The sequence below is a fragment of the Cygnus atratus genome, chromosome 13, assembly GCF_013377495.2.
Source record: "Cygnus atratus isolate AKBS03 ecotype Queensland, Australia chromosome 13, CAtr_DNAZoo_HiC_assembly, whole genome shotgun sequence".
In the NCBI taxonomy this organism is placed as follows: Eukaryota; Metazoa; Chordata; class Aves; order Anseriformes; family Anatidae; genus Cygnus; species Cygnus atratus.
The window spans coordinates 4,425,315-4,453,287 of NC_066374.1; the positions used below are offsets into that span (position 1 = coordinate 4,425,315).

The 27,973-nt window shown below is 57.3% G+C and overlaps 1 protein-coding gene across 1 annotated transcript; it reads right to left on the reverse strand.

Moving 5' to 3' along the window:
- Positions 1 to 254: 254 nt before the first annotated feature.
- Positions 255 to 22,300, reverse strand: SLC16A2 (solute carrier family 16 member 2; the record flags this gene model as incomplete). The annotated part of the gene is made up of 6 exons (XM_035541647.2): positions 255 to 1,356; positions 1,842 to 2,070; positions 2,667 to 2,810; positions 2,993 to 3,455; positions 5,988 to 6,132; positions 21,940 to 22,300. Coding segments are annotated over 6 exons (1,563 nt in total), but the record flags the coding sequence as incomplete, so codon positions are not given.
- Positions 22,301 to 27,973: the final 5,673 nt, after the last annotated feature.

A 27,973-nucleotide genomic window follows, 5' to 3' on the forward strand; every position in this document is an offset into this window, starting at 1 on the left:
CAGGTGACCCAAGGACCCAGGGCTGCTGGGTGCCATGGGCACCTTGGATCCCACTGGCACACATATGTGGGCTTCCTAAAATATGGTCAGGACAGCAGAGATGTGGCAGGGATGCCCTGTGGGAAAGGACGGGTAGGAAATATCCTGGGAATGCGTGCTGAAGAAAGGGCAGGTTGAACAGACACCTCACAACACACCCGTATATTCTCCAGCTCGTACAGGGACAGAAGTAACAAAAGCACAGACCACAAGACTTTACAATGCATTAACCAGTGCAGATTAAAAAAACAGAAGGGTCAGAGGGGCATGCGGGGTGCGGAGCTACATACAAGGCTCTCGTTTTTAATGGTGGGTGATGGGGAGGAAAATCTGACGCAACCGGGATGGAAGCTGCCTTCGGTCCTTGCTCTCACCCGAGTTAATCCTGGCCCTGCGTGCCTCCATCTCTCCATCTAGCCCAAGGGTTTTGCTGCTTGGAGCTGCCTGGATGGCCCAGACCTCAGGCACCAGATACCGGAGTGGAGGTGGGAGGTGCCCAAGGCACCAACGGGTCTCCTCCCATGATTTTAAGGCAGATTTTGCAGGATGCTCCTGTCCCCATGAGCGCACACAGCCACAGCTCTCGGGGAGGGCAGTGGAAAAGGAGGGGAGAAAAAGCTGAAAGCGGGGCTTGCTGGCCATTAGTCTGGTTTTGATTTCCTCCTCTGGAGCTGCTGGCTCTGGCACAGCTTCTGGACCTGGCGCACCAAAGGGGGAGGGGAGGGGATGGGTCTCTGGAAGGGGCAACAAGCTCCGGCTGTGGCCTGCTTTAAAAAGACATTTATTAGCTGTAAACCTCTGTTGTGACGTATAGAAAACTGGGAAAGGAGAGGGAGGTCGATCAAGTTTGAATCCTGGTGAGAGTTTTCCTTAGAAAAAACAGTTAGAGAAAAAAAAAAATAAAGGTGGCTTTGAAATCAAAACTGTCCCAAGAAAAAGCGTTTCTGCTAGTTAAACGCCTTCAACCAGAAGAGCTTTTTCTTTTTCCTTTACAAACGTAGTGCATCTGCAATCACTGAGAATTACAGTCTGGCTAGAAAAGGGCCTGTGCTTGGGCTTGTGGAGGATGCTGGTGGCGATCGCGCTTGCCGGCGCATCAGATGTGTGCTTCGGAGGCAGGGCAGCCAGGCAGCAGCTCACCATTCACCACCACCTCGGGGGCCAGCATCTTGTCCTTGCCGGAATCCAGGCGCTGCTTCTGCAGCATCCTCTGGTGGACCAGCGGGACGACGGAGAGCACCAAGCCGCCAACGATGGGGGGCACTCCAGCGAAGTAAAAGGCCGCATGGTAATTCCCGAAATAATCATTGAAGTATCCTTGGGGGAGAAGCATAACAGTGGTTATCTGTCTTATTTTGGCAGGACAGGACAAAGTCAGACGCATGCAAACAGTCTTGGATGCAAGCTGAGCAGGCACCCTTGGAGAATAACACATTGCTATTTATTGGCACCGGAAAAAATCCTTCCGATGCAGGATGCGGGATGCAGGATGCCCTGCGCAGCCCACAGTAGACTTTTTCCATTGCTTAAGAAATTCCCTAAATTCTTTTCCCTGCTCTCCTGGCCATGTCATTCCTGGCCAATTTTTATCTCGGCTTCCGACAGTAATCAGTTAATGTGGTCGCTCTGCTCTTGCTGTCTCCTGCTTTCATCAGCATGGGGAAAGGCGCTGAGATACTTCAGTCTGTAGCCAGAAAGTTCAAAAGCTCTTACATCAAAATATCACCATGGGCAAAAGCAGCCACAAGCATCTGCTCCCTCCCAACAGCTGGGCCCAGGTCTGGCCCGGCGGTGATACCAACCTGCTATCGGCGTGCCCGCGGTCATGGGCACGGCCATCAGCCCCATCAGGTACCCGATGGCCTGGGACGCCTGCATGGGCCCCACCAGCTCAAAGGCGATGGGGGCCATGATGGTGGTGAAGAAGCCGTCACAGAGGCCGAGGAAGAGGCAGATGACGATGACGCCCTCGAACCCTCGGCACTGCGGGACCATCATGCACATGATGCCGAACAGCATGAAGGATGCCACCTGGGGAGACAAAAGTGGGCATGGCATTGGGGGACGGGATGAGTGGGGTAGGGGGGCAGGAAGCCACTCTGCACCATCCCGACGGTCACTTGAGGCTGTCTCCTCCAGGAAGGAGGAGGGAAGGCTCCTGGGCACGTAGCACGAAGACTTCAGGAGGAGCAAGTCCTAACCCTTGTGTTTCTGAGATCCTCAGCTCTGCAGACTTGAACAGGAGCAGCAAAACCAGAGCCATCTGATCACACTACAAGACCCAGGGAGAGAGGATCTACCAAATGCTTCACTAGAAGGAGCGACAAGCCCATGGCATTGAAGACGAGGCCACCCAAGGGCAGATAAGCATCTTTGCCCAGTGCCAGCACTGGGACCATCTCCCTGCCCCATGCAAGGGTGGCTTCTGAAGGCTACTTCAGAAGTCTTCCTGTCCTCTGGGCTCCCAGCCAAGATGGCCAGACCCAGATTTTGTACTTTTTGTGCTAGAAGCTGCAAGGGTGTTAGCTAATGGTCTGTAAATGATGGGCGATCTGGGGCTGACAGTTCCTAGTGGTGTTAATGCTGATGTGGAGATGTTATCCCCAGCTGCAGCAGCCACGACGTACCTGCAGGTAAATCTTCTTCAGCCCCGGAATGCAGTCGCCAATGCGGCCTGAAACCAAGCGCCCCAGCCCGGACATGGCTCCGAGGCAGACGGGGAGAATCCAGTCCTTTTTGGTTTCTTTAAATTCCTTCTCCACGTATTTGACCTGGGATGGACGGAAGGACATAAGGATGTGAATCCTCTGTTAATTCATCTCAGCAGTGGGCAGGACTTTGCCTGCAGCAATTTCTTGGCCTTTGGTGGCTCTGTCCCCGCTGCTTCCCTCCTCCTGCCCATCTCCACCTTCCCACCACTTCCTCGCGCGTTCTAAAGAGCCAAGGCTCTTACCAGGTGCATGTAGGGGACAAAATACCCCAGGACGGCCGTAGCAATCCCAAAGGCCCAAATCCGATAGGTCTTTCTCCGGAAAACCCTCAAGTTGAAGTACTTGCGCATCTGGGACCAGCACTGCTGCCGCAGGCTCCGGCTGCCCAGCTTCTCCTGCCCATCGTGCTGAGAGTCACAAGAAGGTGGCAGGATGGGCCGGTACGTCATGGACAGGAATATCTGGATGAGCATTAAGGCACTGAGGACTTGGAAAGTGTGCGCCAGCCCGATGGCCTTCCCCACCATCTTCAGGAAGAAGGGCAGCGGCACGGAGATGAGGCAGCTGCTGCCAGCCACGATGCCGTTGGCCAAGCCAAGGCGGCGCTTGAAGTAGTGGCCAAGGATGACCAGCGAGGGCTGGAAGGCAAAGGAGCTGCCACAGCCGAAGAGGATGCCATATGTGAAGTAACGGACCTCCAGAGACCTGTTGGGAAGAAGACATCAAGGTGGTCACGGCACGGGGAAGGAAGGAAGCCTTGCCACCCCCTGCAAGCCCTTGAGTCAAGACCGAGGGCTCGCATGCCACCAGCGCTGCACAGACAGCCTGGCCTTGAGGAGCTTATTCCCCAGCCAAAGCGAGGATTATCCTTGTTGCACAGCTGGCACATGAAAACCTCCAGGAAAATGAAGTCTGGCTGGGGAGTGCTTTCTGCATGGAGGAGAAGGCAGCAGCCAACATGCCTGCCTCGGGAAGCTGACCCGACTTGAATGTTTTTTTAAAGTATTGCGAGCTAGATTCTCTAAGGTAGGCAGGGGGTTATTTTTAGCTACAAATCCTTTTTTTTTCTTCTTCTTTTTTTTTTCCACTGAAACAACTAATTGAAAACATTCTGGACTCAGCGTTTCAAAGCAGAAGGCACCAACCCTGGTTATTAGGCACTTAGGGAGGGAACATCATGTTTCTGCCCAGGCTCCAGGCTCCTTAATTACGTTCTTTTTCTTTAAGCTCCTCTGGGAGCTTCAATTAGGCAGTTAATAGATCTCATTTGTACCTTATGGAGGTGGCTGTGCTTTAGGAGGGAGCGACGTAGCTGCTCTGCAGTGCAGGTGGAAAGTCTGTGAGCCTTTGGAAGCAGCTGCTTCCCAAGGGCCAGCCTGGGTTTCCCAAGAGAAGCAGCAAAGAAAGGAGCCCAAAGTCAGGCGGTGGCTGCACCCTTGAGTTCCCATGAGTTTCTGGCCAGATGAAGGATTTGCTTTCATCCCTGTGCAATACATTCAGCTGCAAAAGTATGCCATGGGAGGAGGGTGTGATGGAGAGGTTTGGGCAAGTGATGCTGCGTGAAGGGGGTCTTCACTCTGACACCCAGAGCTGCTCGTGTGAAATACTGAGTGCTGCTCACGGAGCAGGGGAAAAGACAGCAGCTCGGATCTAACAGAGCAGTTCAAAATTGAGCAAATGTTTACAAGCACATCATTTCTTCCATGACAAGCTCGTCTCTGTAGCTAGCCAAGCAGAACGGGGAACATGAAAGCTGTACCCAGCGGCTCAAAGACAAATGGCTGTCATGAAAGGCAATTTCCAGCTACTTCAGGGCAAAGCCACATTAGAAAACCCATCCCCGGAGCCAGGCAGGCAGCTGGGCTGCCTCTGACCTCCCATGCACCAGCCCTGGCCACCTCAGCTGGGTCACACCAGCTTTGGTGCTGCAAATAAGCTGATGTGTTGGATAAGTGGAGACAAATGCTGCCGGTCCCATCTGCTCGCCGTTGATGCTGAGACACCCCTGCACAGCTGTGCCAAAGCCAGGCTCCTTCCAGCCTTGCTTCTCATCCTGGATGTCCCACCCTGCTTGCTGGGAATGTTCCTGGATGTCCCAGCTGCTCTCCAGTGGGAATGGCGGCACCATCTCCCTCAGACAAGGAGGTATCCTGTGGGTAACGAGGTCTCCTGGGATGTCTCCCATGGATAACGAGGTCTCCCTGGTAGAGGAGGTCTCCCATGGATAACGATGTCTCCTTGGATGAGTTCTCCCATGGATAACCAGGTCTCCAATGATGAGATCTCCCATGGATAAGGAGGTCTCCCATGGATAAGGAGGTCTCCTGGGATGAGGTTTCCCATGGATAATGAGGTCTCCTTGGAAGAGGAGGTCTCCCATGGGTAATGATGTCTTCTAGGACGAGGTCTCCCATGGATAACAAGGTCCCCATGGGTAACAAGGTCCCCCCTGGGTAATGAGCTCTGCTGGGAGGAAGAGACCTCCCTCCAGCAGCTGCCCCTCACTGGCACACACCAGGAAAGGTGAACCCAGCGAGATTTCTCCCCTCCTCAGGCGAAGCGGCTCTGGGGTGGCTCAAGCTGGCCCTTCATCCCCAGCCCAACGGCAGATGTACCCGCAACACCCAGCCCCATGTCCCAGAGAGTCCCCAGATTTACAGGGATGTGTCCCTGCTATCCTGCCCCTTCCCAGGGTGGCGGGGACCCCAGGCACCCCCAGTGCCTGGAGCCAGGGCACCAAGCAGGGCACAAAGGAGCCGGCGTCCCAGGGTGGGAACAGAGAGTGGGCGGCACGCCCTCTGTGAAACTAGCATGTTTTTGCTCTGAAAACCACTTCTTGGAGCATTTTAATTAAAACAACATTGATCTGAGCTGAATTCAAACCCACGGAAACATTTTTATTCGGACAAGCTGGGGTGAACGATGCTCTGGGGGATGCCTCGCGGTGCCTTTGAGGCCCCATGCAAAAAGCCACGTGTAAAGGACACTGGGGGTGACCTCGTTTTGCTCTCCTGACGACGCAAATGTGTCAGGTCGGAAAGACTATTGCATCAGGTAGACCTGCCATCAAAATGCATATCGGCGAGCGCCTGCCTGGGAACATTCACGGCGAGCCCCTCATTTGGGTAAAGCTCATTCTGTCTCATGCCAGGAGAGCTTGAAACCACAAAATCTGCCCCAAATGGCAGCAGCTGGGGGGGCTGGTGAGGAAAAGGAGCTGGGAAGGGGCTGTCTTACTTGGTGAAGGAGCTGGAGAGGAGCCCGATGAAGGCGATGGCAGCTCCCAAGGCAGCCGTGGTCCTGCAGCCGATCCGGTCTGTGAAGATGCTCACGATGGGAGAGCAGAAGAAAATCATGCCCATGGCCAAGGAGCCCACCCATGCTAGGGAGAGAGAAGAAAGGTGAGGGCTGTGCATTGAACGAGGAGGAAGAGGAAAAAAATCAGGGCATGGAGCCCATTGGTGCCCAGCTTTGGGCCATTTGGATTTGGGGTCCTGGGTCATGGCCAGGCGCTGTGGCTATCCGACACCGCTCCCCACCATTTCCCAACCTCCCCCCAAGCGTGCCGGGAGGCCTCCCACCTCCTTAGCAGGGTTTTCCCACCCCTCCCTGTCCCACCAGCAACAAGATGTACCCAAACACAACAGGAAAGGCATGTCAATTACAGGGCAGTTTTATATACAGAGCAAATGAGCAGCTGGTGATGCTGGTGTTATGGGAACCGGGTGTCAACAAGAAATGAAAAGCAGAGACGTGGCGGAGGCTGGAGGAAGGAGGAGGGCAGAGCAGGCTGGCATGGGGGGACCACGTCTTTCAAAAGCTGCTGGAGGTGCCTGGGTCGTGCCAGGTTACGTCCCCTCCCTCCCCTGGTCGGACCCAGGAAATCCCTTCCAGGAGATCCCTACCCACCTCTGGGGAAAATCTCTGTCTGTCTGCTTTAAGAAGATTTTATTATTCACAGATTATTTCAGCCCTGCCCTCCACCTTCTCTCTTTAATGGTTTCTGTGAGTGTTTTTGGGAGGAAAGGCAGGCTTTCAAGAAAAGCAATGTGGTGATGAAAACATCTCAGCCTGCCTGCGCCGAGGAGGAGCACAGGGAGCATCCCGCACCCGCAACACGCTCCCTGCTGCTTTACGCCTTTTATTTTCCTTGCACCTCCACCGACAGCTCTGCAAACCCTCTCAGCACACAACAACAGCCATGAGATCTTTGGAAAATGGCTGGGTCCCTATTAAAAGAAACCCCCCCCCTGCACAACAGGCCCCCCAAGCTCAGCCTTTCACGGGGACCACACAGAGAAGCTCTCTCCAGCCTGGAAAGAGCTGACCCTTCTGAACTAATTGCAGGGCTCTCCAGGACCCAATTTACTCAAAACACACACACAAAAAAGAAAAGCTGAGGCCGGGCAGGAGCCCTGCTGCAACGGGGGAGATGGGCGGGAGGGAGGCCAAGATGGGAAGGGCTCATTAACGTGGATAATGCGCTTCCCGAAATGTTCCTTCGGCTGCAGCCAAGGCAGTAAAACGCGAGATGGCCCCGTCATGTTTGAAGTTTGTTATTTTTGGAAATTGCTTTAAGAAACACGGAAATAAAAGCATAAAGCGAGTATTAAAATTTAAAGGGGCCAGATTCAGATCTTAATAACCCCCGAGATTTACATGCAAATAAGCAGGATCAATCTCTGGCCCAAAACACGCGCACTCACCTGCGGAGATCAAAGCGAGCCCGGGCGAGAGGCTCAGCACTGGGCGCGTAACAGCCTCCACGGATTTGTGTTCATGAAAGGAGATAGCACTCAATTAAACCCCGTAAACAAAACAGATCCCCATGGCAAATTGCTCTACCTTTAGAGAAAGAGCTTACCACAAGCAATGAATAAAAATAGGTTTTGGTAATAACAGTGAGTTATAATTAGCAAGAACAATAGCCCGGCTTCCAGAGGAGGCTGCAGCCTCCCTGGCACAGCCAGCTCGCGGCGAGGCCGTGGCCTCTGGACCTCAGCACAGGCAGTGGGGCTCGGTGGGGCTCACCCCCGTGCTACCAGACCGGGGCTTCTTGGTGGCACCAAACCCTTTTTGGCCCTGATCTGGAGGAAAGCTACGGCTACAGCAGATCCTGAAAGAAATTACGGACTGAGTCCAGCTTGGGATGGGGCTGGGATCCCCATGATGTGAACACGAGCCTGATCAAGGTTTGGTGGAGGCTGGAGGTGCCGTGGCATGGCCACTGCCTGCCACCAGCTGAAGGGGCTCTGGGGATGGTTGGGATACACAAAGAGCCCTCCGTGGGGCTGGTGGCCTGGTGCCCAGGCCTTGCCACCTCCCTTTGCTGGAGCAGAGGCGTTCATGGAAGCAAGACGAGGGCAAGGACCCGAGACGTGGCTCCCAAATCCCCCCCGGTGCTGAGCTCATTGTTCCAGCCTTCACAAAAACACCATTAACAACGGTGCCGCACGGCACTTTTGGCCGAGTCTATTTGTTCCTTTAAAAACACCTCTCCAGGGAGACGAGAGGAAGGGACGTCGCTGGCGGCCGTGCTTCCCCGCTGACCCACATACCGCAGGCTGGGGGGATCAAGGGCCAGGAGGTGACCTCAGATCCGGCGTTGGAGGAAGTGTCTTCCCTCGCTTCCCGCGGCTTCTCCCGCTTGGCTGGGGATGGGGACGGGGATGGGAATAGGGGTGGGTATGCGCATGGGATGGGGATAAGGGTGGGGATGGGGTTAGGGATGGGAATGGGATGGAGGTAGGAAGGGATGGGGTAGGGATGGGATGGGATGGGATGGGATGGGATGGGATGGGATGGGATGGGATGGGATGGGATGGGGACGGGGATGAGGATGGGGATGGGATAGGGTGGGACGGGGACGGGCATAGGGAGTGGGATGGGGATGGGGATGGGGATGGGATGGAGATGGGGATGGGGTTGGGCATGGGGATGGGCATGGGGACGGGGATGGGGACAGGGATGGGGACGGGGATGGGGACATGCTGCAGAGGGTTGCCTTTCCCAGGTGCTTGGTGTTTCTTGCAGGACAGATGGGGCTACAAAGATAATTCCGCTACCTCTCCCCACCCACTCCATGTCTCCAATAAATAATTTCTCCAGTCGTGCTGGGCGGAGATGCTTGCTGGGCACAGCAAGGCAAGTGGAGCTCTGCTGGCATGGCAAAGCTCATCATGAGTCCTGAAAGCCCTTCATGGCCCCACCTGGGTCGCATTTTGGGTGGCCTGGGAGCCGCAAGCCCTCACTGCACAGCTGACAAGTGCTGCCCCGAGCATCTGCAGCTGTTTGATCCCACAGAGCCATCTGCGTCATCCTTGCATCCTCAAAGACGAGCCTGACACGCTCCCGGCGTCCAGCTTGGAGGGCTTGGATGAAGGCAGACACAAAGTGAGGGCTGAGGAGGCCACCACCATGCGTGGAAAGGAGGGATGCTTAGGTGAGGAGCAGCAAAGCAAAGCTGATGAGCTGCTGGGCTACTCTGGGCACAAGGCGGTAGTGCACTGGTGGCCCCACGTGCAGATAAAGCCAGATAAACTCATTAATGGTATAGCAAGCCCCACTTGGTACCATACCAAAAGCTCCAGAACAAAGTCCTCCTTTATCGTGTTTTTTTTTTTTTTTTTTTTTTCTTTCCTGGCTTCTCCCCCTCCCTCCTTCCGTGTGCAACTCACAAACAAGCTGTAACTCAGGATGCAGGGAATTGTTCAGCCCCACAGCAATGCCTCGTGCGCGCCATGCCACATGCAGGGGATGTTTAAGCGAGGTCCCAGCCACCCCCTGTCCTTGCCCCGGTGGCTGCTTCGATCTCTTGTGACCACGAAGTGACAGATAGAAGCCTGTGCGAACAAAAGTCCCTGTATTGTGGCCGTGTTAAGTGGGGATGGAGGCAGACCTGTGGTTTGGCTCGGCAAGAAGCAGGCGCAGAGGGTTTTGTGCCGGGGATATCTCCTAGAAGCGTACCTCGCCTCTAGGAGCCGTACCTCGTGCCTGCCCCGAGCCATAAAGCCGGCCCCAGCTGGTGCAAGGCACGGGGCGAGTCTCACTGCCTCCTCCCCAGCTGCAGCAGCAGCAGGACCCTGCGCTCCCCCCAGCACGCAGATCCTTGTGAAACCCACCCAAAACCAACAAACAGCATGTGCTGCGCAGATGGGAACCGCTGTGTGCTCCTCTCGGCAGGCTGGGAAGGATTTTCTGCTCCGCATCTCCTCCTGGCTTACAATTTTTGCGAGATGATTCACCTACCACACACTGAAGTCACCAAAAACCATAAGAGCTACAGTTGCGACAATTTTGTCCCGACATGGGGAGAGGGATGCCTCCGACCCTGCAGGACTCCACTGCCAGCAAAACCTCCCCCCACCGTGTCTCTCCGGCCCCTTCTGCCCAGCACTTTTATGAAAACCAGACCGGCTCCATTTTAATGGGCCGAAAATGCCCTCCTCCCGCACGCTGAGCCAATCTGTAATTAGCCTTTCATGTAGGACGATGTTTATTCCTAGCGGGGTTTGTCTTGGCACGCTCACTCCCTCTGAAAAGCGCACACATTTCAGGACTCGAACCCTGCATTTCGTTCTCTATCTGCCTGTTAATAGTCATTGTTCCCAAGTCCCTTTTCAAAGCGCACCCAAGAGGAGAAGAAAGATCCTTTTTTTTTTCTGAAAAAAACCCTCTCCAGCACCAGGCACACCAGCAGTGAGTGCAGCCACGCTCACACACACACACTGTTGCCGATGCAACCCCTCACCAAGACCTGGGACGCCTTCCTCTCTGCTTTCCATCTTTTTATTTATGGATATAATTCTATTTTCCTGCCTTTGGTGCCCCTTAGATGCAAATCGATGCAGTGCAGACCCCAAATCGATGCAGTGCAGGGAAGCAAGCCCCTGTTTATTTTGCAGCTTGTGCAGGGGGAAAGCATGGTCCAGCGGCAGGGTTAGGGTTAGGGTCAGGATTTAGGGTTAGGGTTGGGGTCAGGTTTAGGGTTAGAGTCAGGGCCAGGCTGCTCAGCTCTCCCCAGTCCCCTGCACCCTGGCAGCTTGGGGTTTCCTCCAGGCCCCCGGCTCCTCACCACGTGTTTTTGGGGAAAAAGTCCGTGTTGCTGAGCTCAGACAAGTCCCAGAGCCAACGGCAATGATTAACTCCAGCCGGACGGCGCGGGTCAGCCGTGGCCCGGACACCAGCTGCTGCACGTCCGAAATTTTAAGCCTTTGGAAAAGCCGTGACCTGACCAAACTTCACCGGGCTTTGGCTATGATTAACCTCTTCCTGCCCAAGGCCAGCCCCAGCCTGTGCAGCTGGTGTACATGGGGACCATCCCCAGTGGGACCTCTCCCCCTGTCCCTGTCCCACAGACGTGTCCTTGCCTCTGAGCCCCCCCAAGGCCACTTGTAACTGGAGGGCTCAAGCTGGTGCCCGGCTCCTAGGGCACAAACTGAGAGGACAGGGGTGGCGGAGCTGCAGGAATGCGCCCACTGCTTCGCCTCCTCCTGCAGACCGCCGGTGACAAGAGGGCATTCTGCGAATGAGGCAGCTGCCGGTCCAAGTCCTTCAGGGCTTTGAAATGCCATGCAGCCGTGCTTCGTCCCCATGCACACGATGTTTCCTTTGCACAATTTGTTCCCTCAAAAATGGCAGGGCTGGGAGAGGCCGGAGAACCACGTAACAACCCAGCAGGCTCCCAGTGGGTGGGGGGCAGAGGTCCCCGAGCCCCCGTCCCCAGTTTTACCCTGCGAGGGGTAAAACCAAGACTGGGACACCTGGGGCACAACCAGCACTCAGTGCCCTGGGGACCCTCCCAGATCACAGCTGGTAGCCCACAGCTGTTCCATCCCTGGGAAATCTCCATGCCCTTCCCGTGCCCCCGGCAAGCCCTGCCTGTGCCACACTCGGGAATCCTCTTCCTCCTACCAGGAGGATGGGCTGGAGGAAGGATGCTTTTTTCCAGACTGGAAGAGACAGAAAAGCTCTCCTCCCTGCCAGATTTCTCCCGAGCAATCTTCTGTTTCCCATTAACAGTGAGAAGAAACCCTCGGCTTCGGCCCCGCGCTCCTCCCAGTGCAGCTCCCACGGGTGTTTGTCAACATCCCAGGAAAAAAGGCGAATTCAAACCAGCCGGGCAGAGAAAAACACCCTTCCTTTTTTCAAAGGGAAAACAAAGAGGCTGGGGAGAATAAATGGAGGCAAAACACTGGGCTTTGCACAGGCTCACAAAGATCTTTTCCCCCCCTGGTTGAGTGCTTGACAGCCTTCAACCCCCTGGAGAGCTGAGGGCAGCGATGGGGCAGGAACAGCCCCAGCTTGGTATCAGCCCCCCTCCAAGGAGGAAGACTCCAAAAATCTTCCCCCAAAACACCCTCCAAATCTTCCCAGATGGAAGGAGACACCTCTCCATGTGTCCCCCTGGGGGGAGGCTGATCAATAATTAAATGCCCCTTGCCCCTCTCCTCCAGCAGCTCTTGCCAAACCTCACCCCGCCAGCGATGTGCCCGCACCCCTCAACTTGCCGAGGCGATTTTTGGCTCCCGTCCTGCCTCCCAAAACACTTGCAGCCCCTCGGCTTGCCCTGGGTCCACAGCAATATCTGGTGCAGAAACACTGCTCCGGGCCCCCCCGGTGGGCGAGGCGGGGAGGGCACCCACGCACTGGGTGCCTCCTCCCTGCACGGAGCCGCCCTCCAGAGGAGAGCACAGCTGAAATATTTCAGCTATGCTCCTCGTTCGCCTACACCCAGCGAGGCCCCAATTTGTCCGCCCAATAAACGACGATAGACGTGGCTGTAAATATGAAAGGGAAAGTCTAGGCGGCGGCAGCAGCTGCTGCGGACGCTTTCCAAAGCCCTCCCCCCTCATGGCTTTTAGCTTGTTTTGACCCTGAGCTTGGCTCCCATTGAGATGAGGCTCGGAGAGCTCCCAGTGACATGGGATGGTGCACGGTGATGCTGGCCACATTGGGGATCCTCCATCAAGTCTCTGCTATGGGGCTAATAGGTTAAAAGGTAGAGAGGTATTAAGGCAAGGTGTTTGGGAGCCATGTCCGTGCTGCAAAATCACTGCTTGGTGGAAGATGTGGCCTTGAGGACACGGCTTCCTCCGCCTGTACTGGGGGGTTTCTGCCTTGTCCCCAGCGAGGTGATGCCAATGCCTCTGGCTCGTGCTCCTACAGCCCAATGCTGGGGAAAAAAATCCCCCAAACAACGCAAAGCCGGCATGTTATCGCTAAACCACACAGCCAGAGGCCAAGAGGGGTAAAACTTCCCCGCGATTTTAATCTCCTGGAGTTTCCTGACATTAAAGCAGGCGTTTGAGAACACCTGGGTATCTCGGAAAAATAAGACTGGGCTGCAATTACGCAAATCTGATAGCTGAAGGAAACCAAAGAGCAGCAATATATAGGGATTTTATTATTATTATTATTATTATTATTATTATTATTATTTTCAGCAAGGAACAGGTTATACCCCTTTGCCAATGGGGTGTTATTTTTGGCTGATCCGCTCTCATCTGAAAGTTTTCCAGATGCGGGGACGCATGCATCGAGGTGCATATATATACACCTGTGCGTCCTGGCACATATACCCACGGATATGTCCCTGCCCAGAGCAGGAACGGGGCCGAGGGGATGTGGGGACAGCCCGGGCAAGTCCAAGTGCCTCGGCAGCAAAGTGCCTCCATCCGGGCGGAACGTGAGCGCGCCGGTGTGGCGTTTTGCTGCATCAAGGGCTTTTTTTTTGGGGGGAATAAATAACCGAGCAGGTCAATGAAGGGTTCCGTCAGGCACTGGGGAGGTTTTGATCCTCCTCCAATTCATGTTCAAAAGCTGTATATCCTACTTCTGTGCAGGAAAATGTCAGTAGGTCCCAGACACGGGGCTGATAGTGGTGACCAGCCATTAAGCAGCCACTCAGCTTCTTTTCCAGCCATTTATCTTCCATTTCTCCCATGGAAATCACCCCTGCCCAACCCCAGCCAAAGGGAAGAGCAGAGCCCAGTGGTTTCATCTGCGCAGAGCTGTTGTTCTCCAGGATTTGGGGGCAAGGAGGGATGATGCAGGGCACTGTGGGGCTTTCCCATCCCCCTGCTGGAAAGCCGGGAGTGGGGAGAGGCTCTGCTCACCATGTCAAATCCACCCAGGCCACAGCGTGCCCAAGGGGAGTGCAATGGGATGGGTGATGGGGGAGCCGGTGCTCGGGAGCCCCCTGAGCTGCTGCCGGTCCCACCAGGACGAGGGCTCGGGACCAGTCGGAGCAGCTGGGAGATTACACGAGACATTTACAGAGCCGGGGAGAGCCTCCCCCTTCTGCCTGGATTGATGATGAGACCAATACCGGCAGCTTCTTGCTTAACCTGTTCGACCATCGGGGCCGAGCCAAAACTTTACTCATTCATAAGAAAATGTGCAAGGAGATTGACTCGTCACCAGCCCTGACGAATGGGGAAAACCACCAGCAGCCCACAGCTCGCACACCGGTGCCTTTTAAGCCCTCTATCAAGTTCCTGAACTGAAATGCTCCCAACAAAGCAGGGGAGGGAGTGATGCATGACTGGCACACCCCTGGGAGCTGCCACCCCGGCACAGTCACCAGGAGGGAAAAGGATCCCCGAAATCCAGCCTGGGGCTAATCTTATCCAGGGTGCAGCCAGAGAGGGTTAATAGCCAACCGCAGGGTTCAGATCAGGACCCGAAGTGCCTCCACTCGCGGCTGTTTGCTTTACGGTTTGCTTGATGAACTGAAGCAGGGCAGAGTTTAATAGCTTAAAAAAAAAATCCACCGTGATTTTTTAGCTTTTGGCAATACAAGTAATTTTGTGCGATTCTCTCTTAATTAAGGCCCTCTCCCAAAACACAGCACATAGCCAAGCAGCAGAGCTGGAAAACTGGGCTGCAAGAGGCGGGTCCCAGGGGATGGGCTGCAGCCCTGTCCCTTGTCCCCAGGTGTTCCTGAATATCACCACATTACTCGTGGTGCAGAAGGCAGGATATATGCAGCAGATCTTCTCCTCTTGGCACCCAACACAAGCCTCAAAGATGGAAAATCTGTGGGCTGGGCAATGCAGCAGGTGGTGCCCATCCTGGTGCAGGGGCATCCCCAAGCACCGGACCCCGCCGAGTAAATTTTGAAAATAAAAATAAAAATAAAAAACACCCAACGCAGCTAATATTTACCCCTCGGCAGCACCATATCTCGCTAGTGCTCCGCTATTATTACACGCCGCAATTAAATGATAAAGCTCTAATTGCCTTATCTGAGGGCGGTGAGGCAGTGCTGGCCAGAGCCGCGCGTGTGCGCAGCCGCAGCGCTGGCAGCATCCCTTGGGGGTGGCATCACACTGCGCATCTTAAAGCCAGACAAAAGCCTCCTCTGAGCAGGGGGGACACAGCAAGGAGGGGCTGTGAACAGCCAGGGCATGGCATGTCTGGACACGGGGCTTATAGCATGGATTTTGGCACACTTGGCTGCAGCAGCCAAATTGTGCCGCTTGGTTTAGAGGTGCCAAGCACCAGCACCACAGCACGCAGAGAGAAGCAGCAAAAGCAAACCTTGGTACTTCATCCCCGCATTCATCCCCTCTGAAAGAGCCCTGCTGAGCCGCACCATCTTTTCCCTAAAGGTCATCACCCCTTTATTTAGGTTTCCAGGTCTGGTGTCACCCGAATCCCAACCCTTGCCATTTTTCACCCCTTTCCCTGCTCATCCCCGGCGCCCACCCAGACCCCATGAGCAGCCCCAAAAGCCAGTGGGGGCCCTGTTCCCACCTCACGGGGCCGGGTGCCGCTGGGGTGCAGCCACAAGAAAGGCCGATGCAAATCGCATCGTTAGCATTCTTTCCGTTTTAATAACCCAAGGTGTTACCAGCAACAGTGTTGCTGATTTTTATCTCCGCAGTGCCCTTTTAAGAGCTCCAATTTGTTTTTCTTGGAGATCTCGTTTTGTTTTATTAAAGCTGACACCGAGAGGGAAAGGAGACATTCTGGGCCCAGAACAAAAATATCCCGTTTAAATACCACGTATTATTTTCTTGGAAACACTTCTCCTTTGACTTTAATTAAGCTCTCCCCGGGCTGGCGAGCTTGGCGTGCCTGGCTTTACAGCCAGCTTAATCCCCGGGCAGCCCCCCACCCCCTAGAGCTCCCTGCTTCCATTGTTTACATAAACCTCAAGAAATAAACGTGTTTTTGCTAAAATACATGGATTAATAGCTGGCTCGAGGTCAAGGACGCCTTGACGTGGCCTCTTCGCCACCGGCCCACCCGTGGAGCAAGCGCGCAGCCCTGGACGCCCCACTGCCTCCTCACTCGTGGCTCTGCCGTAGCCAAAAAAGCAGCTTTTATGGCTTTGGGTTTTTTTGGGGGGGTTTCTGGGAAGGGATGGGGAGAGCTCTGCCTGGTGCCAGGCCATGATAAAGGGCAGACAGTGCCCAAGTGCGACATGTTGCTGCCGGGCTCATGCAAGCGTGCTATGGCGATTGCAAAGCAAAAGCGCTCCTGAGTTGGGAAATCCCAGGAGGGAGCTTGTCCAGGCACTGTGGCGTGCATGCCCATTAGGTAATTACCGTCAATCTTTAATCATGGGCGGTTTTCTCTGCCGGACCCGAGGCTGAGGGTGCAGCAGGAGCTGCCGATACGTTCGGTTTGCTCCAGCATCGTTCAGCGAGCCCCAGCACCCGCTTGCCACAGCCCCGCCGAGGGTTTATGGAAACCCGCCCGCCCAAACGCCCGGCAAGTACTAACATCCCCCCCGAGAGGGAAGGATTTCACCTCCCTTCCACGTGCAGGAGCTGCCGGCACAGAGATTAAGGCCAAGAGCCTGAAACAAAAGCTTTGTTTTGGTGCCCGACATGAGATGTCCAGAAAATTACAAAAAAAAAAAAAAAGGGGGGGGGGATTTTGGGGACGCTGCTTGCCAAGGGCCGTGTGCCTCATCCCCAGGGGACCACGGGGGTGCCCTTGCTGGGGTCCCCCTGCAGCGCTGCACCGGGCAACCCCAGCAAGTTGGCCCATGCAAGGCTGCCGGCCCTAGGTGATGCAGTCCCCGGCAGGTCTCTGGGAAAGGAGGAAACAACCCCTCCGAGCTGCTACATCCAAACCCAGAGCCAAAACAAAACAGAAAGACAGGGGAGAAATGGAGTCCCGTGACACCAAGGCGTGCTGTTGCTGTCCCTTGCAACCTGCTCCGCTGTGGGTTTGCAGACCCAATGTCCCAGGGCACCGCTTCCCAAAGCCACAGGCACCGTCCCCATCTTGCAGTGAGGTGTCCATGCTGGGACACGGCACCAGGAGCTGCTCTGATGGTCATCAGAGCATCACGGCACCATCCTCTGCTGGTCCCATGCACGCCGGGGTGGCTGCTGCCGAAAACGAGCCATGGCGGGGTAAAACTCTAGCCCAAAAAGCCACAACCTGGTGGTGTCCTGCAAAGGGAGGGAGCATGGTGAGGCTTCACCCAGCCACCTACCCTAAATCACGTGTGGGGGATCTAGGGGTTAAGCCCCAAAAACCCAAAGCCCTAAAGACGAGCCAGCCTGCACCCTGGGAGGACGGAGCAGGGCAGCGCTGCTGCCCGCGGTCTGTGCCCGGCAGCCGGCAGGACCAGTTGTGCGAGGCGCCGGGGGAAGAAGCGATCCTGAACCGCTCACACATGAAAAGCGTGTTGCAGCAATGCTGGGCACACGTCACGGGCGTTTTGCAACCGCCCCGACTGCCTTTGGGGTGGATGCACGGAAATAGCCCGGCATGAACCGAGCTGCTGCCGTGGTACCGGTGCCCGCCAGCGATGCCCAGCCCAGCGCATGCCCCACTGGGCAGGGACGGGTGCCAAAAGCAGCATCACCTTCCCTGGGAGCGGGGAGCGATCAATCCTTCGAGGAAGGGGAGGAGAAAAGAGCAGCAAGCAGCAAATGCTGTGGTGGGTGCAGCTCGGCTGCAGGTGTTGCAGCAGCACGTGGGTGCTGGAGCACTCAGCTCTGTTTGGGAGAAGTCCCTCTGGGCACACTGGTTCCTGGGGGACACCACTTTGGGAGCCACCCATGGGGTTGAGGTGAGACCCTATGCCCCCCAGCACCCACCCTGGCCCTGCGCATCGCCTCCTCCCCGGCCATGCTGACACTCGAGCTGCTGACATTAGCCAAGCACCGCTTTGGCAGAGCTCCCGAGGAGTCACCCAGAGGAGAGAGAAAAAAAAAAAAAAAAAGCAAAAGGTTACCCGGCGCCTGGTGCTGACAGATCCCAATCCCCTGAAACAAACAGCCCCGGGTGCTGCGGCTCCCTCTGGGATTAGCTCCCCGTTAGTATGGCGGGGGCAGTGCTGCTTGCTGCCCCCCGTATTCCCGCAGGAATTTCCCCTCGGCACGGTGCAGGTCACAAAACCAGCCTCCAGGCACTCCCCTGGCATGGCAGGGTGGAAATCCAGGCTCGCCCTTCGTCCCAAGCACCCTAAGGTGCCCAGGAGGGGTCCAGCAGCCCCTGTTCCACCTCCACCAGCTCTGGTGGTCTCCTTCGCACCAGGTGGGGGGGCCAGGAGTACCTCTCCTACCGGGGTGCTCAGCCTGGGGAAAAAGGGGGCTCAACAGGATCTTATCATTGTCCATTAATTACAGAAGCACAACAGAGACTGGAGAACTCCCTCAGCTGGCTGCTGGAAGATGAGGGTGAGGTTTGGAGACCTGGGTGAGGTCTGGAGACTTGGGAAGCCCCCAGCATGTTCTGGGTGTGTGGGGCGAGTGATGGCAGCCAACAGTTAATAATAAAAGCACCAAATCGTGCAGATTTGGGTAAGGAGGTGACGGCCCAAGTGCCATCTTCAGGAGCCCTCCCAGGAGCTAGCACTCATCACGGGTCTTAGACACATCTCCCAGTGTGTAAGCACGGGTAAGGGTGCTGACCCCGACCCCAAAGCCCAGAGCAAACACCTGGGGAAGATGTCTTTTGCAGCAGCGGGCTAAATAAAGTGCACTTCGGTGGTGGCCGCTCCCATCCAGCCTCCTCCGGGCTGCGGAGCACTGCTAAAATTAATTGGGACCGCTTCCAAGAGCTACCTCCTGTGATTTACTCTCCCCGGGTTTTCCCTCGTGGAGGCGGCTCCAGCAGCGCTCACCGGCCCTGGGGCTCCTCGAGCCCCAGAGGAGGCCGTGCTGGTTCCTCCTCCTGTTCCCTCCTTACTTCAGCTTTATTTTGTCATGAAACAAGCTCACGCCTTCTCACCGAGCCTCCTTGCTCCATTACGACGCTCGCTTAAAACCAGCCCCTTCCAGCCCAGCTCGCCCCCCCTGGGCACACAAAATGGGACGTCCCCGAAGAAATTCCCCGTGAAACCAGTTGGGAAGCCGGGTACGAAGATGACACCCGGCCAAACCTGGCTGGCATCAGTGAGTCCAACGAGCCGAGGGCTCCGACAGCCTCCACTCCCCGGCTGGGGCCGGGCTAAAGGGGGGAAAGCTGCTCCCCCCGTCCCCACGCACGGGCGGGAGGAGGAGGCTGCAGGACGCACAGCCGCACTCGCAGGGGCTGCGGCCGAACCCGAGCAGCTCCTCCGAGCACCCGCAGCTCCCATTTTGAGCAATCGGAGCATTAAAGATTAAGCAAAAGGGGAGTTAATCTGTACCTAGGGTATTGACATGAAGCGGAGGAGGGGAGAAAAAGGAGATCAATGAAAATATTACTGGGGAAAAAAATAAATTAACATGATCCTATCCCAGGTGCCCAACCCCAAAATTAGCTAGGGAAAAAAACAAATAAATCAATGTAATCCTCTCCAGACCCCAAAGCTGCCTTGGTGCCTTCAGTGTCCAGGCTAGGGCCGGCAAGCACGGCACGGCACCCAGCAAACACCCTCAGACATCACCCAGCACCTCTCCACAGAGGAGAACAGGCTTTTTCCTGGCTCGTGTGCAAGGTTGTTGTGTTGGTTTTTTTTTTATCCCAGTGTCAGCAAGCCCTCTGCCTCCCCCAAAAAGAAAACAAAGCCGAAAGCACAGAGTGTGCCTTGCAAAAGTCCCAGCTCAGGCTTCACGCTGCGAAGGGGCACGGCGGTGGTCGCAGCCGCTGAGTGTTTACAGACACCTCGCGGTTATATTCCTTCAAACAAAGCAGCGTATGCATTCAATGCATTGTTGGGAGAGGGTTTGTTTTCACAGCCTGACCCGAAATCTGAACTCCGTGGATCCTGCGTCTCTCAAGATCAAACGCAAGAAAACGTGACCAATGCAAACAAGGAATAAACCTTGATAATTATAGCCGTGTGCTGGGGCGGCTATTGTTTGGTTCAGACTAGTACCCGCTTCAGCATAAACATAACCCTATTTTTAAAGGGATGCTGGCTGGCCTGCGGTGGGGCTCTCCGAGCTCCCTCTTGGGCACAAACCCACCTGCTTGGGAGCGGAGAAGGGCTCTGGGGACAAAGCCCCCGGGGGCTGAAGAAGAAAGAGAGGTGCTTGGGGCCGTGCTGGGTGTCGGTGCGGGATGGGGCCGGCAGGTCCCCATCACATCCCCCAGTTCTGCAGGGGGCAAGGGGGACCCTGGAGCTCGGCTACCACTTCCAGCCATCAGGAGCAGATGGATGCTGGGGAACAGACAGACAGACAGACAGCACCGGTCTTTTCAGGAAGGCCGTATCACTTCAGTGCTTGGAAAGGAGCTACAACACTTTTCCTGATTATGTTCGCACGCAAACGACCGCCGCGGGGAAATTATGCAACCCCGTGCAGGGAGGGACAGCGGCGGGGGGGAGGAAGGGCTGGGGGGGCCCTGCTCCATGCCCCACGGCCCCCATGGACCCCCAGCCCTGTGGATTTACCCCAAAAACCGTGGCACAATGAGGTGGGACCCGCTGGCCCTGTGTGGAGCCCGCCGCACTGGGGTTATCAGCGGCCTCTTCGTTAGGCGCCCAGACCTAAATGCATATTCGTCACCCAGGCAATTTAATTACTGAGCCCGGGTTCACCTCGCACGCCCACACACCTTTCTTTTTTGAGGCCTCCGTGCGGTCATAGCCATAAATAAATAGATCTCAGGAGCAGGAGGCAGATGCTGTCTCCTCCGAACCCCGTCTTGGGCATGCAGCCGTGAAACCACCAGAACTCTCAGTATTTAATTTCTTTTGTTACAACTTCTGCAGTTCTCTGCCTCAGGCTTTCCAGATAGGATCACGGGGAGCAGGAAACAGCGCGCTGCGCGATGAGCTTCCCGGGGATGGCACACACAACGCGCAGGCACACACACACACGGACATCAATCACGGTAATTACAATCGTCTGCACGTTCCCAGCTCCCTGCCACGCTGCTGCTGCCCATCATCTCTCTGGTAACAGCAGCACGGGGTTAATTCTGCACCCCCAGGGTTAATTCTGCACCCCCGGGTGCAGCCCGGCATTGCTTTCCCATGGCTGTGGTCACTGGTACGTGGGGCAGCTTGGGCAATGGTGGTCCCCAAAATTCAAGTTTGAGCCCCTTGACATCCCCTGGATAGCCCTAGCCTCATCCGGAGTGCTGGCAAAACCACAAGCACTTGTCCCTGCCCAGCAAGCTGGGCCACGGTGCCCACCATGGGGACGGAGGTGACCTGCTCCTGGAGGATGCCGAGCCCTGGGACAAGGCAGGCGTCCCTCAGGGACCCCTGGCCTGCCGCCCTGCAGCTGGGGTCCCTCTGCCAACTCCACTCAAGCAGCAGAGACATCAAAATGAGAAACATCCCCGTGCCCAGCGTTAACACAACGCAGCCCCGAGCTGGTTTTTGGTCCCACCAAAAGGCACCGTTTGGGGACGAGGCCCCGTGGCAGTGCTTTGGGACCCGCGCACACCGGGTGGCAGTGGCTTCGAGGAAGCGTTGCTGCCAGACAGATGCTCTCCCACCCCAATCCCAGAGATAGGGCAGGCAGGCAGCCCAGAAAACCCACACCGAGAATCAAGAGGCAAACCCAACAAGCGGGTAGCCGGCACACGCTGCCGGCTCCTCACCCCAAAACGCAGGGCGGGCGGGCGGGACGGGGTGCGGGCACGCTTTTCGGATGAATTACTTTTAATTGAGTACGTAGTAGCTTAGAAACACATGACCGTGCCGGAGATAAATATAGTAAGGAGGGCAGGGATGGCGGGGGCAGGGAGCAAGCACAGTTCAATGCCTCCAGCGGAGGCTCCGGGGGGCCGGGATGGTAAAGGGGTTGGGAAAGGGGTCGGGAAGGGGGTCCCGTACCTGTTTTAAACTCCAGCGCGGGGTCCTTCTCGCCCTCGCCCAGGTCGCTCTGCAGCATGGTGTAGATGATTCCGAAGGAGTTGTGGATGCCGAAGATGGAGCCGTTGCACCAAGCGGCGGCGAAGACCACAACCCAGCCGAAGCCGCCCTCGGGGGGCTGGAAGGGCGCGGCGGCCCCGCTCCCGGCCCCGTTCCCATTCCCGGTCCCGGTCCCGGTCCCGGTCCCGGTCCCGGTCCCGGTCCCGTCCCCGGTCCCGGTGCCGGTGCCCGGCTCCCCCTCGCTGCCCGCCGCCCCTCGCTGCGCCATCGCGGCCGCACTCCGGCCGCCGCCCGCCGCCCGCCTGCCCCGCAGCCGGTCCCAAATGCCCGCCGGCCCCCCCGGCCGGCCCCCCCGCCCGCCCCCTCCTGTCGCAGCCTCCCTCCCCGCCTCCCCTCCTCCGCCGCCTCCATCCTCCTCCTCCTCCTCCATCGCCCCAACCCCGGCCCCTACCTGCGCGCCCCCCCTCTCCCCTAGCGCCCCCCCCGCCCGGCCCTTTCTCCCCCCCGGCCCACCCCAAGACCCCCCCAGCCCTCCCCGGCCGGGGTCCCCGAGGGGCTCAGGGGTGGCCCCGGGTCCCGCCGCCGCCCCGCATCGCCCAGCGCCGCCGCCACCGCATCCTGCGGCGGGCACAGCCCTGGGGCGGGCCCCCGCCAGCGCCGCCCCCAGCCCTCCCCTAAAGTGGGGCAGCACCGGGAGGGTGTTGTGTTGTGCTTTTTTTTTGGGGTGGTGGGAGAGGAATAAAAGATCGGGGGGGGGGGAGGAACCCCTCGCCCGGCAGGTGAAGGCGGCTCAGGGGGCAGGGAGATATGGGGCGGCCTCGAGGGGGGGGTCCCCAAAAAGCCGACGGCTCTTTGGCTGCGCCCCCCTCCCCCCGCCCGTTTTTACGCAGGGGTTTTTTATTTCTCATTTACACCCCCGATTTACTCCAGCGCGGCGGGATTGCGCCCCCACCAGCGCCACCCGGCCCCGCCGCCGGAGGAATTGCAGATTTATTCCCCTTCCTCCGCCGCAGTCTCCTCCCCGGATCCCCGACTCGGCAGCAGCAGGATGGGAGCATCTTCCACTGCCCCCTGCCGACGCTCGCAGCCGCAGCTCCCAGGTCTCAGCCCCGCGGGGGGGGGCTCCGGGCTTGCCCCTTCAGCCCCCCCTGTAGAGTGCAGCTGAAACCCAAGGGAAAATGGGGGAGCCCTTCCCCACCGCACACGGCATCCCGATGGGATTTTTCCCCCACCCGTGGTCTCGGCAGGCCCTCGTGGGTTCTTATCCTGCCCACCTCGTGCTGAGCCCCAGCCGGCAGCATCGCCTGGTGGGACGCCAAACAGAGCCGGGGGGGCACAGGAGTCAGTGGCTCCAATAAAAAGCAGTCGGTGGCTCCAAAAAAAAAAGCAGCAGGGAAGGGAGGCTGGTTGGGAATATCTTACAAAAACACCCCGGGAATCGTATCAGAGGGATGTGCCCTTGGAAAAGAACAGGAGTTAACAGCAGGCTGCGACCTCCCTGGGCGCTGCGTGGTGTCAGGGGGCTCCAGCCCCGCTGCAGGGCTGTTCCGAGCCAGCATCGAAGACAAAACATTGCTGGCAGCTTCTGGTGCCCAGACAAAAAACCCAGCTCCAGCCGGGACATTGTCATGCCTGGCACAGCCGCGGCCCCACATGCCCGTCATTAGCGAGGCTTTTCTTTGTAGCTTTCAGCCCTGGCTGCGACAGCCGTGACATCTGGCCTGACAAAGGCGACACACTGTCCTCCCGGGGGAACAAACATTTTCGGGGCAACGTTAAGGCAGCAGTCACCCCCTGGCAGGGAGGCTGGAACACAGAGGCCGGAGGCTGAGGCTTGTCGCGGGGAGAAGCCAGCGCCCCCAAGGGCTTTCCAGGCGTCTAGCCCCACGTTGGGCTTCGTTTTGCCATTCCAAATTGCAGCGCTGTGTTCTCTCCAGCTGCCCACTCGCCTTCGCCAACCAGGTGAAGAGGTGTGAAGGGTGGTTTCTGTGCATGCCTCATTTCTTTTGCACCTCACCTCTCCAAAAGCAGCGCCTGGCCACTGGCTGTGTCGTGCCGCACCACCCCACAGGACATCCCTGGGGGCTGCCTGAAGTGCTCTGCCGACCGAGAGATGTGGGGCCAGCGCACAAAGGAGGCGAGGATCCAGCTGGAAATTAATATTTTATAGAACACCAAGAAAAAATCAGAGAGGCTAATTACGGTGATAATCATCGCGGCCTCCAGGCATTTCCGTGGAAGTCAGGAGTTGCCCAGGATTACCTCACCCCTTGCAGCAACCTGTGCGGGAGGAGAGCGCGTGTGGTAGTGGCATGGCACCTGGGATCTCCTCCGGGACCCAAAACTCTTGGCTTTTGGCTCTGGTTTGGCATGGCTGCCATATCTGGGGCCAGTGGAGAGCTGAAGTTATGGGTGCTCTGGCTGGGTGCCCACCCCAACACCTCCTGTGCCACCGAAAGGAGCCAAAGCGTCAGTGCAGGAGCTGCTGTTGAGTTAAATCCCAAACAGATTAAATCGCAAAGAGCCCAGGGCATCACTTGCAGGGAAATATGGGGATGTGCCCCCAGGATAAAGTGTTCCCGTGGTGGTCTGGTAATTGCACATTGCTCTGGGCATGGCAAGTTCCCCATAGATGGGGAGGTCGGGGGTCACATCCTTGCACGGCATAAGGTTGGCCCCATGCTGGGCATGGCAAACCTGGGGCACCTCCGTGAGCTGTGGGGCTGGGAGGGCTGCCCTGCCCCGTGGTGCAGAGCGTGACCACTGCACACACACCAGATTTGGGAGCAGAGGAGCATCCTCCCATCCACCCAGCCCCGTGGGTGCTCTGCAATCCAACTCCTGGCACCATCTGAGCCACCCCCAGCCCAGGAATGGCCTGGGAAGGGACATGCCTAACCAACATGATGCATGAAAAAGGCAGAGTCGGTATGCAAAGGCTGGACCCTCTGCCAAAACACACCAACAGGAGCACCGTGCTGTGTTCCTCTGCCCATCCCCCTGGTGTGGAGCAGATGGCCGAGCTGCGTGGGGTCCCGGGGCATGCAGCCTGCACCTTCCAAGCCTGGCCACGTGTCACCAAAAACCAGGGGACAGGACAGAGCCTCCTGGCACAGCCTCGCCAGCTGGTGGCAACCCTGTGCCGGGGGTGCAGCAGGATTTGGAAGCCCCACGGCTTCCAAAACACCAAAAGGAGAAGCGAGCCCTGCTTCCTGCACCCACACCTCCAGCCCGATGGGTGACACAAAATCAGCCTCTCGACAAGGGCGGCTCCAGCACGTGGCATGGAGAGGACCAAGGCTCCACCACCTGGTGCCAAGGGGCTTCTTGGTGGGAGCATTGGGCTGATGGTAGTCCCATGGGGATGCCCAGGGTGCGGGGACGTTGTAGGGCAAGGAGGAAGTGTGAGGGAGGCGGTGGCCACAAGGTGACCACAAGGAAGCTGAGAAGATGGTGCCCAAGCTGCTGCCCATCCTCCTGGTGCATCCTTCCAGCATCCTTCGCCTGGCCTGCCGCAGGATTTCTGCCTGGGCAGTCTGAGCCCTTAGAAAAATAAATAAATAAATAAAGGAAAAAAAGAAAGGAAAAAAAAAGGAAAAAAGGGGGAAAAAAAGGGGGGGGAAAAGCAAAAAAAAGAAAAAAAGAAAAACAAAGGGGTTGTCTTTTTCATCTTGGGGAAAAAAAAAAGGGGGGGGGGTGGGGAATAAAAGATTTTCACGCTGTCTGGAAGGGGGCGAGAGGGGGGGGCATCACCTCGGGCTGGGGGGGCCGGGGCCGCCCGTGCGGAGCGGGGCGGAGCGGGGCGGAGGCGGCGGGGGGGGGGACACATGCGCCGTGCGCGCACTGCGGAGCGGCGCGGAGCGGAGCGGAGCGGGGCGGCCCGGGCACGGCGGCGGCCGCAGCCCCGGAGCCCCCCCCCGGCCCCCCCGGGTCCCCCCCAGCCCGGAGCCGGCGGAGGTGAGCGGGCGGCCGCGGAGGAGGGGGGCCGGGGGGTGTTTGGGTTTGGATTTGGGGTTCCCCCCCATCGCTTTGCAGGTTTTTATTGGGGTGCCCCGCGCTTCTTGCAGGGGGGGGCACCGCTTTGCGTTTTTGGGTGGGGGGGCTCCACCGGTTTGCATCCTTGTATTGCAGGCGTGCCCCCCCCCCCCCCCCCCCCCCCCCCCCCCCCCCGGTTTGTATGGGGGGTCTGGATTGCTCTGCATCCTTGCATGGGGGGCTCCCTGTCACTTTGCATTTTTTTTTGGAGGTGGGGGGGGATCCTCCACCTTTTCTTTGAGGGGGGGGTCTGGGCCTCTTTGCATCCTTGCATGGTGGGGGTGGGCATCGCTTTGCATCCTTATGGGGGGGATCCTGGCCGCTTTGTAGCCTTGTGTGGGTGGGGGGGGGGTAGGGAGGAGGGGGGGGCTTTGCACCCGTGCACGGCTGGGGAGGGGGCTGTCACCGTGCATTGCCGCATGGAGGGGGGACCTGCACGCCCTGCACGGCGGGGAGGGGCCCTCGCTTCGCATCCTCCCTCGCTTCCCATTTGTGCACCGGGGGGGCCCTGCTGCCGTGTATTGCTGCAGAGGATAACCTGGACCTGTGCGTGCCCCCCGCTCCCCGGGGTCTGGAGCCCCCCCCAGCAGGCGCACACACCTCCAGGGGTGCAGAGCCCAGGCCTCAGCGCTCGGTGATTCAGCTTCTTGCGGGGAGCTTTGATAACGGCGCTCCAAACTCCAGCTCTCGATGCCTGGCGGTGGTGTCACAGCGATGACATGCCCACAGATCAGGAATTATGCTTTTTTTGGGGTAGTTTGGGGCTGTTTTGGTTGTGCCAGGCATCCAGCAGCTGGCCTCGAGACGGGGAGCGCAGGACCTGGGCACGCAGGCAGGTCAGCGATGGCAGAATTAATAATTCATCCCCAAAACTTCGGTGCGCCAAGGCACACCCCTCGATTGCTATGCTGCCTGGATTTTAGAGAGGCTGCTGGTTTTGGTGAGAAAAAGATGGGGAAGAAAAGGTATTTGGATGGCATTTCTGTGCTTCAGGAGCATTCCTGGTTCAGGCTGGGCGGCACGGCTCAGTACGGCAGGCAGGAGGTTAACGTGCGCCGTGCTCCTCTGTTGCAAGCACAGGGCACGCCGAGGGCTCTTGCACATAGCGCCTGTGATGCAACCGAGTCCCCAAATGCCCGGCTCCTTTCCCCAGGAGCTGGAGAGCCCATGGAGAAAACCGGAGCTGAAGCATATTTTGCTTCGAGCTGTCATCTCCCTCGGCCCAGTTCTGAACCGAAGATGCTCATCCTCCATTTTCTGGTAGATGACAAATCAGCCGGGGATGCCAAGCTCTTGACAAGTAACAAGCAACAGCCCTCAAGCCAAAAGGAAAAACCAAAACAAAACAAAACAAAAAAAGCCAGAATGCTTTTTGCAGAGCTGCCCATCTATCGCAGGGCAACGCGATTTTGCTGGCTGGAGCACGGCTGTTCCCAAGCAGTGAGCACCCGGTGCCCAGAAAGACCCCTGCTGCTCGCTGGGGCTGCCCCACGTTTATCAAAGCGCCTTCTATTTCGGGGAGAAAAAGGCTGGTTTGTTGAGCAGCGAGCGTCCCGTTCACACAAGCCGCCAGCATGAGAGGGAGAGAGCCGGCCTTCCTTTAATGAGCTGGGCACAGAAAGGGAGAAATGTCATTGAAAGATTTTCCTTTGGTGATGGGGAGTCATTAAAAACAAGGCGTGATTCCTGGGCCAGCCGGATTTTTCCAGCCAAAAAGCACACGGGATTGGTGCTGCCCTTCCCCTGCCCTGTCCCCTGCACTCCTGCAGACCATGGAGAGTGACAGAGGAGGCCCCCACATAGCTTCACCCACTCCTTTTCCTCTCCCCTTTGCTGTTAGGGTACCCATTATTTTCGCATAGATCCAGAAAACCCGCATCAGCTGAAAACCAAGGAAATCATCCCCGTGAAAACCTCCTTGCCAATTACTTTCTGGCATGCGCTGGTGGCTGTAAAGAGA